A 14,113-nucleotide genomic window follows, 5' to 3' on the forward strand; every position below is an offset into this window, starting at 1 on the left:
AAAAGGTAACAGTAAAGACAACTTCAAGTTGAATGTGACTCCTGATGGCTTTATGGGCATGTCCATGTAGTTTTCTTGGCAGCAATAGGAAGTGGTTTATCGTTTTTTCTTCCAGGATGCTTCTGGACTTCCCAGTCTAACCTGTAGTCTTGGTATTCTCTGGAAGTTTGCTACCCAAGAACTAACCAAGCTTCTGAAGCTACAGGGAAGCTGCTACTTACTGTAGGAATAAATAAAGAAATAAATCCAGAGTAAACTGTAGACAACCATACACCACCAAAAATATGAAGTATGTGTGGGACAGGCTCACTTCTCATCTATCTCTATCTACCTCATGTCTTATCAGATTAGGGACTGAAATAAGTACCTTTTCTTCCAGTGGAAACTTGAAATGTTTCCTGGGACTTCCCATAACAAGCAGGCACAATTCTTGTTTATTGGGCAGAAACTTGAGGTTCCTGGAGGACATTTTTCTTCTAGATATTATTCAAATGAACTTGAGTTCTTATTGACATGAAATTGTCCAAAAGAATACCTTCCAAGGCTGTGCATAGTTTTTGCTAGATAACGTTGGTTTGGGGGCAATGCGAGAAAGGGTGGTTATAGATAACCCTTAAAGGCTCCTTATCACTTCAAACTGGAAAGAGCTGTCTCTGGATGACAAGGTAGGGAAGGGTTGCCTTCCACCTACACCACCCAGACATTTGATAAATAGATTAGACCAAATATTTCCCCCTCCAACTTATATATTTTTAAAAGAGTTTTTGTAGTTATTTAAATTTATGGTTGCATCCATGAAACAGGAGGCTTAATATGTATACTGCAGGCAGTGGCCAAAGTATTTTTTTTTTTCCTAAAAATGTTGAGGGGGAAGAAAAAGGACTTTTTATAAACTAGAGGGGAGCATAATGACTTTTTTATATTATGTGAAGAGAGGGGACAGAGCATCAACAGCTTCTTTGGGGGGGGGTTAGGATTTTTTAGGGTTTTAAAAACACTAAGCAAGAACTTTTTAAGTTTACAAAATGGCTCAGTGGGGACTGTGAGGCATCAGTCATATTCAGCTAGTCCTTGTGATATTCAGTAGCTCTTCCTTGTGACATTCAGCAATTTGCATGCTTCTTCAAGAGTTTTTTTTTTTTTTTTTGGTGGTGGTAAAAAGGGAAACTGGAAAACTGTCTACCATACTGCTTCACAATGATAAATCGGACCAAGGTATCTATTTACAACAAGCATAACATGCAGAATGTTGTGCTATTAATTACTTTCACCCTCCCAAAAGTGGTATGCCTTTCTGGATTATTATTGTTGACTCCACAAAAGCTGTGAGACAAAGTCAAAGAGTACAGGGGTAAAAGTGGACTAATATTCTTATATTGCCCTCTTGTGGATAAGTTATTTGTCACCTTAGGGTTATACAAGGATCACAGCTTGATTTTCCATTAAATTCATAGTTTATACTGTGTGCCATTTAATCTCATATATAGGCAACATTGCTAGAGAGGAGTAAACTCTTCTGCACATTATATGCTGAGGCTTCTTTATTTCTACCTGCTAGGTTACAAAACTTTTCAAAAGCCTCCAGTTGAACTGCTTGAGACAGGTTACTTAATAAACAGCTTATGAATTGCAGTTTGCAAGAGAATAAGCTATTTCATTTAGAAATTGTTTAAACAAGACAGGTAATTTGGAGGGAGTTCAGTGATATTAGCAGGGAAAAAAATACTTTGTATTGTTCAGTCTTCTGATCTTTTTAGTTTTGCTGTGGTTTTAAATTTGTTTACTTGGAGTATAGGTGGTGTCAGATAGCATGCCATTTAAAATAGGAAGAAGAGAATCAATATAAGCATGTGATAAATATTGTTACACTGGCTTATTTTAAGTGGTAGTCTGTTTCCAATTATGAATCTTGTTAGAGGCAGTCCTTGCTTAATGACCATTCTTTCAGCGACCATTCAAAGTTATGACAACACTGAATGAATGGTAGTTACAATTGGTCCTTGAAGTCATGGCCATTGCAGCGCCCCTCAGTCACATGATCAAAATTCAGGCACTTGGCAGCCCGCCTGCATTTACAACCACAGTGTGCACGTCAACTCCCCCCCGCCTATATCCCCCATCTCTGCCCTTTTGGCTGCCCTGCACTCTGCCGCCCCTGCTGCCCTACACTCTGCCCTGAACCCCCATTGCCCTGCACTCCACTGCCCCTGCTGCCCCCTTCTGCCCCCACCAGACCGTCGCCATCTACCTCCTGCTGCTGACAAGGCACACCTGGCCAAGGCAGCTGCTGGCCTTTTGCAATGCCTCGAACCCAGCATTCTGCTGCCCTTGCTGCCCCGACACCCCCAGCTGACCTTTGCCGTCTACTTCCTGCTGCTGCTGATGAGACACACCCAGCTGAGGCAGCTGCTGACCCTTTGTGAGGCCTTCAAGGTGTTGCAAAGGGCCAAGAGCAGCGGGAGGAAGACGGTGAAGGTCAGCTGGGGCGGCGGGAGGTGGAAGGGATAGGTGGCAGTGGTGAAGTGCAGGATGGCTAAAAGCGAAGAGATGGGGATAGGAGGGGATAGATAGAAGAGATAGGCAGAAGGGGAGAGTTGAAATGGAGGTGTGTGTGGCAGGGTGGCGGAGCCTTGTCTGCTGAAGGGAGCTTGCCAGGCCCGGATGGGGAGGAGGCAGTGGGACAGAGCTAGCAGTTTATGCAGGGCAGGAGAAGTGTGACGTCTTTGCCTAACGATGGCATAGTCCTCGCCTAATGACAGCAACCAGGACTACCGGAATTGCCATCGCTAAATGGTGCTGTCACATGATGTTTCACCTAATGATCACTTCATTTAGTGATGGAAATTCTAGTCGTTAAGTGAGGACTACCTGCAAATTAAGTGCACTTTTACCTTTTTTTTATTTTAAAAGTAAATTAATACAGACATTTTTAATGTTTAGTGTATTGAGTCAAGAAAGCATTTTTCATATTTGGGATATAATTTAATTTAAAAGACAGTGTATTCAAGTGCATAGAGTGATGTTTAGAATAGAGAAAACAAAACAAATAATGTATTGAAGGGTGTGCTGATTTAGCTAATCAGCAGATTTAGTGTTTTGAAGTTTTATTTGGTATGCACTTATAGCTCAGTGCAGTACAAGACTTTTTCCTCACAACAGCGTTGTGAGGTTGGTTGAGCTGAGAGAGAGTGAGTGACTGAGCTAAAGGTATCATATATCTATTGTTGGACTCTACAACTTCAGAGTGCAAAATGGATTTGCAAGAGTGATTATGTACTTTCCTATTGGAAAAATGTTTATATATACCAAAGTAGTTTCTGAGGAAAAGGCAGAATTTTGTCTCTTCTATAATGTTGTGTCCTACAAAATTGTGGCATGTTAGTTTTGGAACCTTTAATCCCATTTTTTGCCCAAGAACTATTGAACAGTTTGTTAACTACTTTAGTAAGTTATAATAGCACAACAGCGAGGTCTCCAAGTGAAGCCATAACATTTCATCTTTAAAAAAACTCAGGACAAATAAAGTTTTAATTGATATTGAAAGGACAGCCAAACCAGACGAATCTAGTTAGGGGGAGCATTTTTTGGTTAAGGAACCATAATAAAAACAGTTCTTTCCCAGATTCAGTTATTTTGCCTCAGAAAAATGGGTGAACTCAAGCAAGGGTCTCCTAGATTGACAAAGCACAGGCACCCTATGTGTGTGTGTGGGGCGGGAAGCAGCATTTTTAGGTCAGGAATGAGTCTTTAGGCTATCTTCACAATTTTTTAAAAAATCTTCTGCAACAAATCATTTAGACATCCTGTAGGAGCTATCAGTTCCTTCTCTCCAACATGCTTTTTGAGAGAGACAGAGAGAAGAAGGTGTTAAAGATAATAAAGGAGATATCAGAGGGAAAATGGATGGCTCCAACAACTTTTGACTACGGCCCATCCTGCTGCTTGCTTCAGCTGTGCCCACCATGCAGCTTCCATTCTCTGGAGGAATGCTGCTGTGTAAAAAAAGATTTATCACCTTGTTCTAGGATACGTAATATAGTGATGAGCAGGAAGCAGTTGTGATCAAGGGAAATTTGTAAAGATTGAGTTTAAATTTCTCTTATTCTGTTTTTCTTTGCAGTAACCTGTTATTTTTGGCAACTTGGGTAACAAACTATTCAAAAAATCAGTATTTAGTCTTCTGTGGTGGAACGGGGGAGTGGGCGATGCAGCATGAGGGTGGGTGGGTGGGGGAGTGGGTGCTGTGTCCACACTCACCCTGCAGCCCAGGGACTCCTCGGGAGAAAAAGTTGTGGGAACAACTTATGGGAGTGACTTGTTACCTTCCCTGCCAGCTTCCCCACTGACTTTGCTTGTGGGAAACTGGCAGGGAAGGTCACAAATGGTGTTCATGTGACTGTGGAATGCTGCAACCATTGTAAGTGCAAGCTGGTTGTCAAATGCCTGAATAGCAATCATGTGACCATGGGGACACTGCAACAGCCACAACTTCAAGGACCAGTCATAAGTCCCCCTTGTTCAGCGCCATCATAACTTTGAACAGTCGTTAAATGAGTGGTCATTGAACAAATACTACCCATATTACAAACCCAAAGGTAGATGCTATCCAAGAAGTTAGTATTTTTGTTTTAAATGTTCTATATATCTTTTTTGTTTTTCAAGGTAATCTTTGTGACAGGATGGCTGATCAGCATCAGGACTTCAGTATGACAGATGATCATTTGGTGAGCCAAGCTAGGTGGAATCAGACAGGTGAGTCTTATGAGGTGGGAAACAGAAATGTTTTATTCCACAGGGTGGAAGCCAGGATAAAAAGAGTGAAAAGAGGCTACCAGTGGGGATGAAACTTGGAAGTATAAATGAGCTGAGGAAAAGCTAGTCATAAATTCTAAATATGATTATATATATATTTATGTCAATTACTGGCGGTGCTTTGCCTTAAACAGTAAAAACATTTGCTAAGCTTTGTTACTTAAAATCAATTAGAAGCCTTTATAATCAGAAAAGTGACTGTAAATATGTGTTCAGTTCTAAAAGAGTAGTTGTTTGTCTGCTACAGCAAGAAAACACCACTACATATTTATTTTAAATTATAATTTAAAATATATTTTTACTTGAAAATTATCCAGACTGACTTTTAGAGATCTGATGGTTTATTACAATGTAAGTATAATCAATATACTGGTGTAGGCTTTCACAGCTGGTATCTGTTGGGCAGTGTTGGGCTTCAGGGTTTAGTAGATACATCCATGAACAAACCACTGCCAGTAGGAAGGGTATTTCTCCCCTACATAGAGGTCACTGACCAAATAGGAAAATTATTGGAAAAACACAACCTTAAAGCCATCTGCAGGCTGACTAAGAAAATCCAGGAAATCATTCAATCAGTCAAGGACAGCAGAGACCACCTCACAGCATCCAGTATCTATTACATCCTCTGTAGCTGTGGGCAAGTGTGCACTGGTACCATAAAACGCAGTTTCCACACCCAACTAAAGGAACATGAGAAGCACTGCAGACAAGGACAGTCTGAAAAATCATGATGTGTGTTGTGCCATAAAGATCATAAAATTCAATTCAAGGACACACAAGTGCTGTCAGCAACATCAGATTATTATGTACACCTGCACAGAGAGGCTATTGAGATCCACAAACATCCCAACAGCTTCAACAAAAAAGTAGAAAGTCTGAAGGTTGACAAAGCCTGGTTACCTGCCCTGTGCCATGCCAAGATCCTGCCCAAAAGCAGGACCAGGAATCAGCTCCCCAAAATGGGCAAATCAGAAATTTGCCTGGCCAAGGACCCAATCAGGACTCAGCTGCTCAGACTAACCAACCAGAACCCAGCACAAAAGGACCAGTCAGGACTCAGGACTCCATAAATGACAAATCAGAAGCTGGTATGAACAAAGGACCAATCAGGAATCAACACCACCAAAATGCCAGTCAGGATTGGACACAACCAATCAGAGACCAGCCCTCACCAACTGGCACTAATCAGAAACTAGCTTGGCTAAAGACCAATCAGTCAGGACACCTGACTATAACAACAGGAGCCCAGTCAGTCCCTATTCAGTTGCTTGTGGCCTGTGTAGCAGACCATCTTGCCTCTGAAAATGCTAGCCACGGTTGCTGGTGAAATGTCAGGAAATCTGTTTTCTGGATGATGATCACTAAACCCTGAAGCCAAACACTGAGTGTAATTACTTCATGGGATCTATATAAAATTAGTTAGATAAGCTGATGGCAACCAGATTGATTAGAAATGAAATGATATAACAGAAATGCCAAATGGATCCTCATTATTGGACTGTTAAGCATTTTGTTAATTCTGGTATGTTAAATATATTGAAAGTATTCATACATTTTGTGTTTTGGGAATAACCCATAATTTCTGTTCCAGTTATTGAGAAATACAGTCAGAATGTATTAATATATTTAATGCTGCTACCAGTTCTAGATTGAAAGTACATAAAGCAATTTGTCTCTGAGGTATTTCAGCAGTTTAAAAAACTGACCACTTCTTAATGGCCTGGATCAGACTTAAAATCTTATTCTTACTGTACTATAATTTTGCAAGCTAGGGTCCAAACAGTGGGCTTTTTCATACTCCTCTCCTTTGCTTTCTCCCTTCATGCACCAGTCCCCATGAACTAAAGCTACGGTTCTCGGTTATATCTGAAATGTGTGACAGCATTGAGTCGGCCTTTACTCATCTTGGAATTTCAGAGCTGTTGATTAGATGGAGAACTCAAAAAACATTCTGGAAGAAAGTTGTGGCAAGCAACTTCTGTAGGGCTGTTGAGAAAATTGCATGGATGTATCCATAAAATCAGTAATCAAGCTTGTTTCAAGAGATCCTTTACTTTTAGCTAAACCAGTATGCTAAACCACAGTAGTTTAAGATCTAGATAGTAAACGGATGTCAAAAAGAGTTCTTCATGGAGAATCATAAATAAAGTGAACCACATTTGGTTATGAAGAGAGAATGAGAAGATTGTAAGAATATGAATACCTCATACTGATTTCTGGCTATTAAACTATGATTACTAAGCTGGGAATTTCCAAAGAAAGAAGTTTCTTTTCCTTCTAATGCCAAAAATTTCTAATTCTTTTTGGTGTCTATCAGCATTTTTACTGTGCTTCAGGTAGCCAGATACTTAATTATGTTAAAAAAACAATTAAAATATATTTATGGTATGTGTTCCCATCTTATATTCCAGAAGCTCATTGCATATCAGAATAAACATTGGAATCACTGAGGTGCCATATTTGCTGTCACTTTTCAGAGCTTATGCAAAGTTGCTGCATCATTGCCCACACTGCTTCATCACTGCCCACACTGACAGATAAAGTTTAAAGCGGATAATAAGTTATCATGCCTGAAGAGTATGTGAAATAAGCAAGAACATTGTTGATCCTAATTGGGGAAAATAACAAGATTATATAGAAATTACCAGATTTCTCTTCAATTCATATTTGATTTGGCTTCAGATTTAACATTCATTGGATCAAAGCTGCAGTTACTGTCTATATGTGACATAATTGTGAGAATGTCCTGTTAAGTTCACTTATCTTGTGCTAGGAAATAGCATTATATTGTCTGTATTAAAAAAAAAAAAAAGCTAAAAAAAGGCATTTTTGTGATGTTCCAGAATGCTCACGTCTACATACCAGTAACTGCTTTTTTAAGTGTACACCTATATGTTTTCTGTTGTTCCCTTCAGTGTTTTCTGAAATCTTAACATGCTAGAGGCCTCAGACTATATCTGAGCTAAGACATCACTGAACAACATAACACTTCAAACACAGTCATAATCAGATGAATTTGTTGGGGTCAAAATGCCACAGAAATGTATGAATATAGGAAGATAAGAACTATAGTTGAGTATTTTGCAAGTAGCCACATGGAAATCCTTTGGAACATCAAAAAGTAGCTTACAGGTGTTCTCTATCTCTTCTGCCCTCTTTGCTTTGGGATACTTGTATTCTGGTTACTTTTTACACACTTCTTGTTTTCAGGAGCATGAGAGCTTTTCTGTGCCTTTACCTTGGAACATGAATGTAACTTTTAGTAAGTCAAGCTGCTTGTCTCTGTGGTATAGCACAATCTGCTCTGCATTGGCAACTTTTTAAGAGCCTTTTGGTGTGAACAACTTTGATTGGGGCCTTCCCATATATTCAAGGTTCAGACTTGGAAATGAGAATTACTTGGGTAGGCTGAAAACTGAATTTCTTTCAGTTGTTTGGAAATCTATACAGGTTCTATTCCTCTCTGGTGGCTATGATCTTATTTTTTAGCAATTCTAGACCTCAATAATTTTTTTCAGGAAGATTCTCAGTTTTCTATTCCTGAGAGATCAAGTGGAGATACTTTCCTGGAATATAATCTGTGAGTGACAAGTTGGAACATAAAGTCTGTGCAAGAAGGCATTCCTAGTGGTTGAAAACAGATGATGGAATCTCCTCTTCTGGGAATCATATATGGGCTTTCATCCTTTCTACATCCTGGCGACCTAGCAAGTCCTTTGATGTTGGCTTGCTTTGATGTTGGCAGCCAGCAGTAAAGCTGATTTGGTTAACTCTTTTGCTATTTTATGTTACGGAATCTTTTGGCTGCGTTATGTAATACCGATAACAGGATTTTTATCCACCGATCTGAGTCATTGAACTGTGACGTATAAGTCCAAAATAAGCCTACTTGGAAGCATTCATTTTGATCTACAATTTACATTCTTGTGCCCTAGTGGAACTTGGGATCCTATGGCAAGAGATACATAAATACTTGTAGGACCTTCTTTTTCAGGAGCAAATTTGAAGTTTCTTGTTTGTTTCATGTATTCTCTTTATTTTCCAGGACTTCAGCAAGATTACCCAGGCTCAGTGATTCTTAACTTTCAGTCAAGCCAGGCTGATGCAAGAAGAATCTGAGAGGAACCTTTGTTCTCATCCCTCCCCCTTGCTCTCAGTGCCTGCTTTAACAGTCCCTTCACCATGGTAACAATAGGGAATCACAGCTCCTTCACCATGGGCAACAAATTGTAACCTGCTTGATTACTCTCTGCCCCATACTGAGTCCTCAGCTTGGACAGTGACAATTATCTTTGGATCCTGTGAGGACAGCCGCTTTGTTGCTTTAAGTCAAGCTCCTCTTTGCATAATGCAGCAACATTCTAGCGTTTGGCTGAGGTTAGCCTTAAGTGTCCAAGTCCTGTGGTTCTCACAAAGACATAGAACTTAAGAGCCAGTCACCTGAGTGATGAAAAATCTTTTTGGAGACACTGTGGCAGCAGTGATCAGTGTTCTACTCATTCAGTCAACGTAAGACCATTCAGACCCGAATCTTAGCATAGATCTGGAAAGTGGCAGCACCAATTTAATGATAAGAAGTGCTCTATAAGCTGATCACTGTATAGTTTTGTTCTCCTGTCTCTGGGAAAATATTTAGTTCTGCTCAGTGCTGTGAAAAACAGGAGAGAGCCAGGAAAGATAGTTTATATTTGTTTGAATAAAATGCTTACAGAAGTGTGGAGAGAGATCTGGATGAACATTTCCGAACATAATGGGCAGTGTTTATGAAAAAAAACACCTGACAAATTCAGCTGAGATCTCAGTTGTGATAAAAAGGTCCTGTTGGTGTTAGATGCAGAATAGAAACCTACATGTGCCTACTTTCAGGGAAAGCTTGAAAGAAACGGCCATTTCTTCCCTGTCAACTGATAGAAAACCATTAGTCACTGCGTGAAACCGGATATAAAGCCATGACGTTTGCCAAAGACCTCAGAAAGAAAGTAATAATTCTGCAGATTGGTAAGAGGAATATATATAAAAAAAAGTTGAACAAAACAAAGTATCTTTATTCTTAGGTATGAAAACAGTGCTTGAGATTGCCTTTCTGTCATTTTTTGGTCATAATTTGTAACGCTTTACAAATTATGCATACCTCCTAGCAAACAGATCAGCTGCTTAGCTCGGTGAACTTTTGATGGAATATTCAGACTTTTTGGATTGTATGTGACAAAATCTTAGACTGCTGATAATATACAGTGTCAACTTAGGAAGTACCTTCCTTTTCATTGAGAGCATACTACTATGAATATGGAGAATGGTGTCATATATTATATGCTGAAATGGGACCGTGTGTCTTGTCCAGTCTTTTCTTTGGCTGGGTATATCAAGAAAAAGTTGTTACTGTTGACTCAGAAGAAGGACAATCATCAACTGCCATGGAGATCAAATGAAGAACGTGCAAGGGGGCAAAAAGAAGAGAATGCCTTTCATCACTAAAAATGAAATTAATATTTTTCTACAAGTTAAATTAAACTAGTTAGCATGCCAGGCTTCATAGCAAGCTATTCTTGGAAATGTGGCTATTGCACTTTCAGGGCTCATGATGCTGGATGAAAAGGCAAGCTAGTCCTGCAGCCAAGAATTATCTATGTGGAAGCATTTATATCCTTGTGGAGGAGCTGAAGTAATGAAATACCCTAAAAAGTACACCAGAAAATAGTTTGTGAAAAGTACCAGTACATTCTCTAGATATGTTTTTGTGTATGGTAGTATAGGGAGCCAGTTTGGTCTAGTGGTTAATACATTAGATTAGAACCTGGAAAATCCTGAGATACAGTCCTCCCTTAGGCGCAGAAGCTAACTGGATGACTTTGGGCCAGTCACTCACTCTCAGCCCTAGGAAGAAGGTCTGGCAAGGCACTTCCGAAAATGTTGCCAAGAAAACTGCAGGATCATGTCCAGGCAGCCACCAGGAGTCAGGGGTGGCTTAGTGGACTGTAATAACACGTGCAGTAGAGTATAGTAGATATTTATTATAATTGTCTCTTCCTTGAGAGTAATGATGTAAGATACATAGGCATTGATGGGCACAGATTTGTTTAATTACAACAAATTGCTATCTGTTCTGCTCTACTCAAAACACTGAGACTGCTGCCCTTTTACTCAGAAAAATGTGCATTTTGGCCTGATTTCAGAAATGCTTTTCTAGCATATAATATAAAAGATGCTTTATTTTCAGTCCACTGATTTTTTTTAAATTATCTATTTGAAAGAAGAAATGTGACGTATACAGTAGGTGAGTACTTCTGTGTTCCATATGAAGATTTTACCATGAGTTTCCTTGATGGAATCATTTACTCATTATGTGAATAGAAGAAAACATTGAGAATATTCATCTGCAAGAGAAGATTTTTGGAGCAGCCCTGCCAAATCATGTGAATTTTTCTTTCTTCATTAGCACTGAAAGAAATAGAAGGATTAGATGGAAGTTGCCATTTTCTTCAGTAGACCTTGCTTCTATTTATAGATTCAGGATCTATGAATGAATACAAAATGTTATAATTTGCATGAAGGTTGCTTAATAAATGTGACTTGCCAGAGTCACTTTGAAATGATTTCTGTTTATTGGTGAAGCAGCTTCTCTTATCCCTGTGTGGAACGCTGTCTCTCACATAACTGTAACTGAGAGTCCTGCTGCCTGGTTCATAACTACATTCCTGTCCGTTTCTAACTTTTAGCTGGTATTGGAGGGGAGAAAATCCAGAGCTCTCTGGAAATTACATGGCCTCCAAATAGGTCTCCTTCATATTATGTCGTCATTCAAGAGAAAAGAATAAAAGCTTTCAGAAGCAATCCATAAGAATACTTCCTCAGATTCTTCCCAGTAGATGACCTTTTATGATATTCAACAAACATCCCAGAATTTCTCATGCTCCTATCCTGTTTAGTCAAGTATATCTTTAAAAAAACAAAGAGGTCCCGATATTGAAGAAAACACAGCATGGTGTCTTTCCAGGTTCAATATTTGTTACTAGTTCCTCTGACAATGATGTTTTTCTAAAAAAGTGGGCAAAAAAAATTGCTGTTTTATATGTCTCCCAGAAGAATAAGGACATCTGCCTTTCTTGATCCTTAGAACTATAAATCAGATTCCTTCAGCAGTGACCAACTTGATGCTAAAACACAGCTTATTGAATAAGTCACTGTAGATGTTTATTTCCTTCCATACTGATGTTCTAATACTTTATATACATTTTCTGCAACCAAGGCATGACCCAAAGCATTCTTATGATGGCTATTGTAACCTGTACTGAAAGAAGAAGGAGGAGGAGGAAAGGCTTGCTTTGATTTTGGACTTCTTGACTTTGCTTTCATGCTTGTTATTGATTGATGCACCACGCAGATCAGTTGCTCTTCACCTTGCAGTAGCTGTTTTGTTGCTGGCTCTAAAATCTGTAACTGGTACTTCCATTTCTACTATCTTCTTTAGCTAATGCCTGCCTTTACTGCAAGCAATCCCATATGCATGCCATTTTGGGCTCTGTGGGGATGAGCAGCCTAAGTCAAAGCCTTACTGCGAGGTTGACAGGCCATATTCCAAAGCTGAGCTCCTTATGCTGAGTGCTGAATGTGTGTATTTCCAGGCTCCCCCCTCCATATACCAGTTGATGATGGATCTGATGAACCAGGGTCTGAAGCTTCTGATGCTAAGAGTACCCCAACTGTGGAAGGTGGGAGCTCTTTGTCTCATTACTTTGAAATTTATAGCAGCTGGCTCTTAAACGTGTCTCTTAAAAGTGCATCAGTACAGGTCTTCCTAACAACAGAAAGCTTTATTACATCTCTGCTTCTAGTATTAAATGATTTTCTTTTAGCTTTAGTTATTGCTGTGACTGGAATTGCTATGCAAATGATTAATTGTGGTCTTGTTTGCGCCTTGCATAATTAAATCCAGAGTCGTCGTTGTTAGCCAGGTGATGCTCCCCCTTTCCCCTTCTCTCTAGTGCCTTCCCAAGGATTTTAAATATTCACCTTCTTTTGAAAAAGTTAATATAGGAGTTGATATGGTTTGGTTTTAGAAAACCATTAAACAGAAATCTTTCATTTATAGGGATGCTCTTTCCAGCCCACTGAAGAAAATCAAGGTAATGACCACTTTTGGTTAGGGTTTTATCTATAACCCTGGGTCATTGCTAAATTAAAATTGATTTCATGCCATGGTTGTCCTTCAAATTTATACAGTAAGCCTACCAATCACTCTAAGGATATACAGTATATCAGATGTGGCTTTACAAATAAGTTTAACTACTTTGCTATCTTACATTTAAAACAAAACAAACCCTGATTTGTTATCTGAAATAATGCTTTCCTACCTGATGACACAGTTGTTATTGCTAAGATTAAGCCATTTCAAATGGCATTATGATTACATAATTAGCCATGCAAAAAATAATTTTATTTTGTAATTGTACCAACTTTGTCATCTAGCATTTTTGTTTGTTTATCAAAGCCAATGCGTGTGAAAATACAACCTTCAGTTAAGTTATTGTGATCTAGAAACCAGCTGTCCCTAATTCAAATTGAGCACTTTTGCAGTATGAAGTTACTTCAGTTCTCAAGCATTTGGAATGGATCATGTGAAAGGACAGTCTTAAAAGATGACAAAGAAATCCTACTCTCAAATACTCCATGGTTTTCTGATTTGTGAGCAGGCAAGGAAAGATTGCAGAAAAGAACACAGGCGAGCAAATTCTAGAACTCAGTGTAGGCATGCCCTTATTAATTTATTTAAATCTGTGTTTCAGTAATGCATAAATGATGATTAGCAGTTTTTTATTTTCAAGCTTGTTAAATTGATTTTCCTCTTTTGGGCTGGAAATGTTCTTGAGTGGTCAATTATTAAAACCATTCTACATCTGTAAATACTTGTTCCGTTGCATCTTAATTTTGGTAACACTGTTTTTTATGAAACCTGGCAAGTGGAACCTTCTAAACATCACTTCTTGAAGAATCACTGAATCTGTAAGGTAAGCAGTTCTCTAAATGTTCCTCTGTGGACCACTAAATATAAATTACTTTGGCGACGAATGCCAAGAGAGTGAACGTTATACAAAACAGAAGCACATTTACTCGAGCTACATCAAACAGAAATATTTTATTGACGACAGGCATTTCAGCCCCTGGTATCATAAGCATTGGTGAAGTGTATAGAAAGAAGCCTAATCTTTACCTGAAGAAAGATGATCGATTGCCAGTGCTTGGAACAGGGCAGAATTGGCATCACAATCCTTGTTCCACAGCTGAGTTCACTGCACTCTTCCTT

General features: G+C 39.1%; 1 protein-coding gene across 10 annotated transcripts in view; it reads left to right on the forward strand.

The window, feature by feature from the left end:
- Positions 1-14,113, forward strand: part of MAPT (microtubule associated protein tau) — an 81,664-nt gene that overhangs the window by 16,379 nt on the left and 51,172 nt on the right. For 9 of the 10 annotated variants that reach the window (XM_007422381.4, XM_088143391.1, XM_088143387.1 and 6 more), the window contains exons 2-3: positions 4,663-4,752; positions 12,435-12,521. In XM_007422381.4, the coding sequence (XP_007422443.1) occupies positions 4,680-4,752; positions 12,435-12,521 (160 nt within the window). In that variant the 5' untranslated portion in view covers positions 4,663-4,679. The remainder of the gene's footprint in view (positions 1-4,662; positions 4,753-12,434; positions 12,522-14,113) is intronic. The other variant, XM_088143389.1, reaches the window with a different exon arrangement.

This window comes from Python bivittatus, unplaced genomic scaffold (assembly GCF_059951505.1).
Source record: "Python bivittatus isolate LINGU-HERP-01145 unplaced genomic scaffold, Pbiv_v1 ctg000410_np1212, whole genome shotgun sequence".
Taxonomy (NCBI): Eukaryota; Metazoa; Chordata; class Lepidosauria; order Squamata; family Pythonidae; genus Python; species Python bivittatus.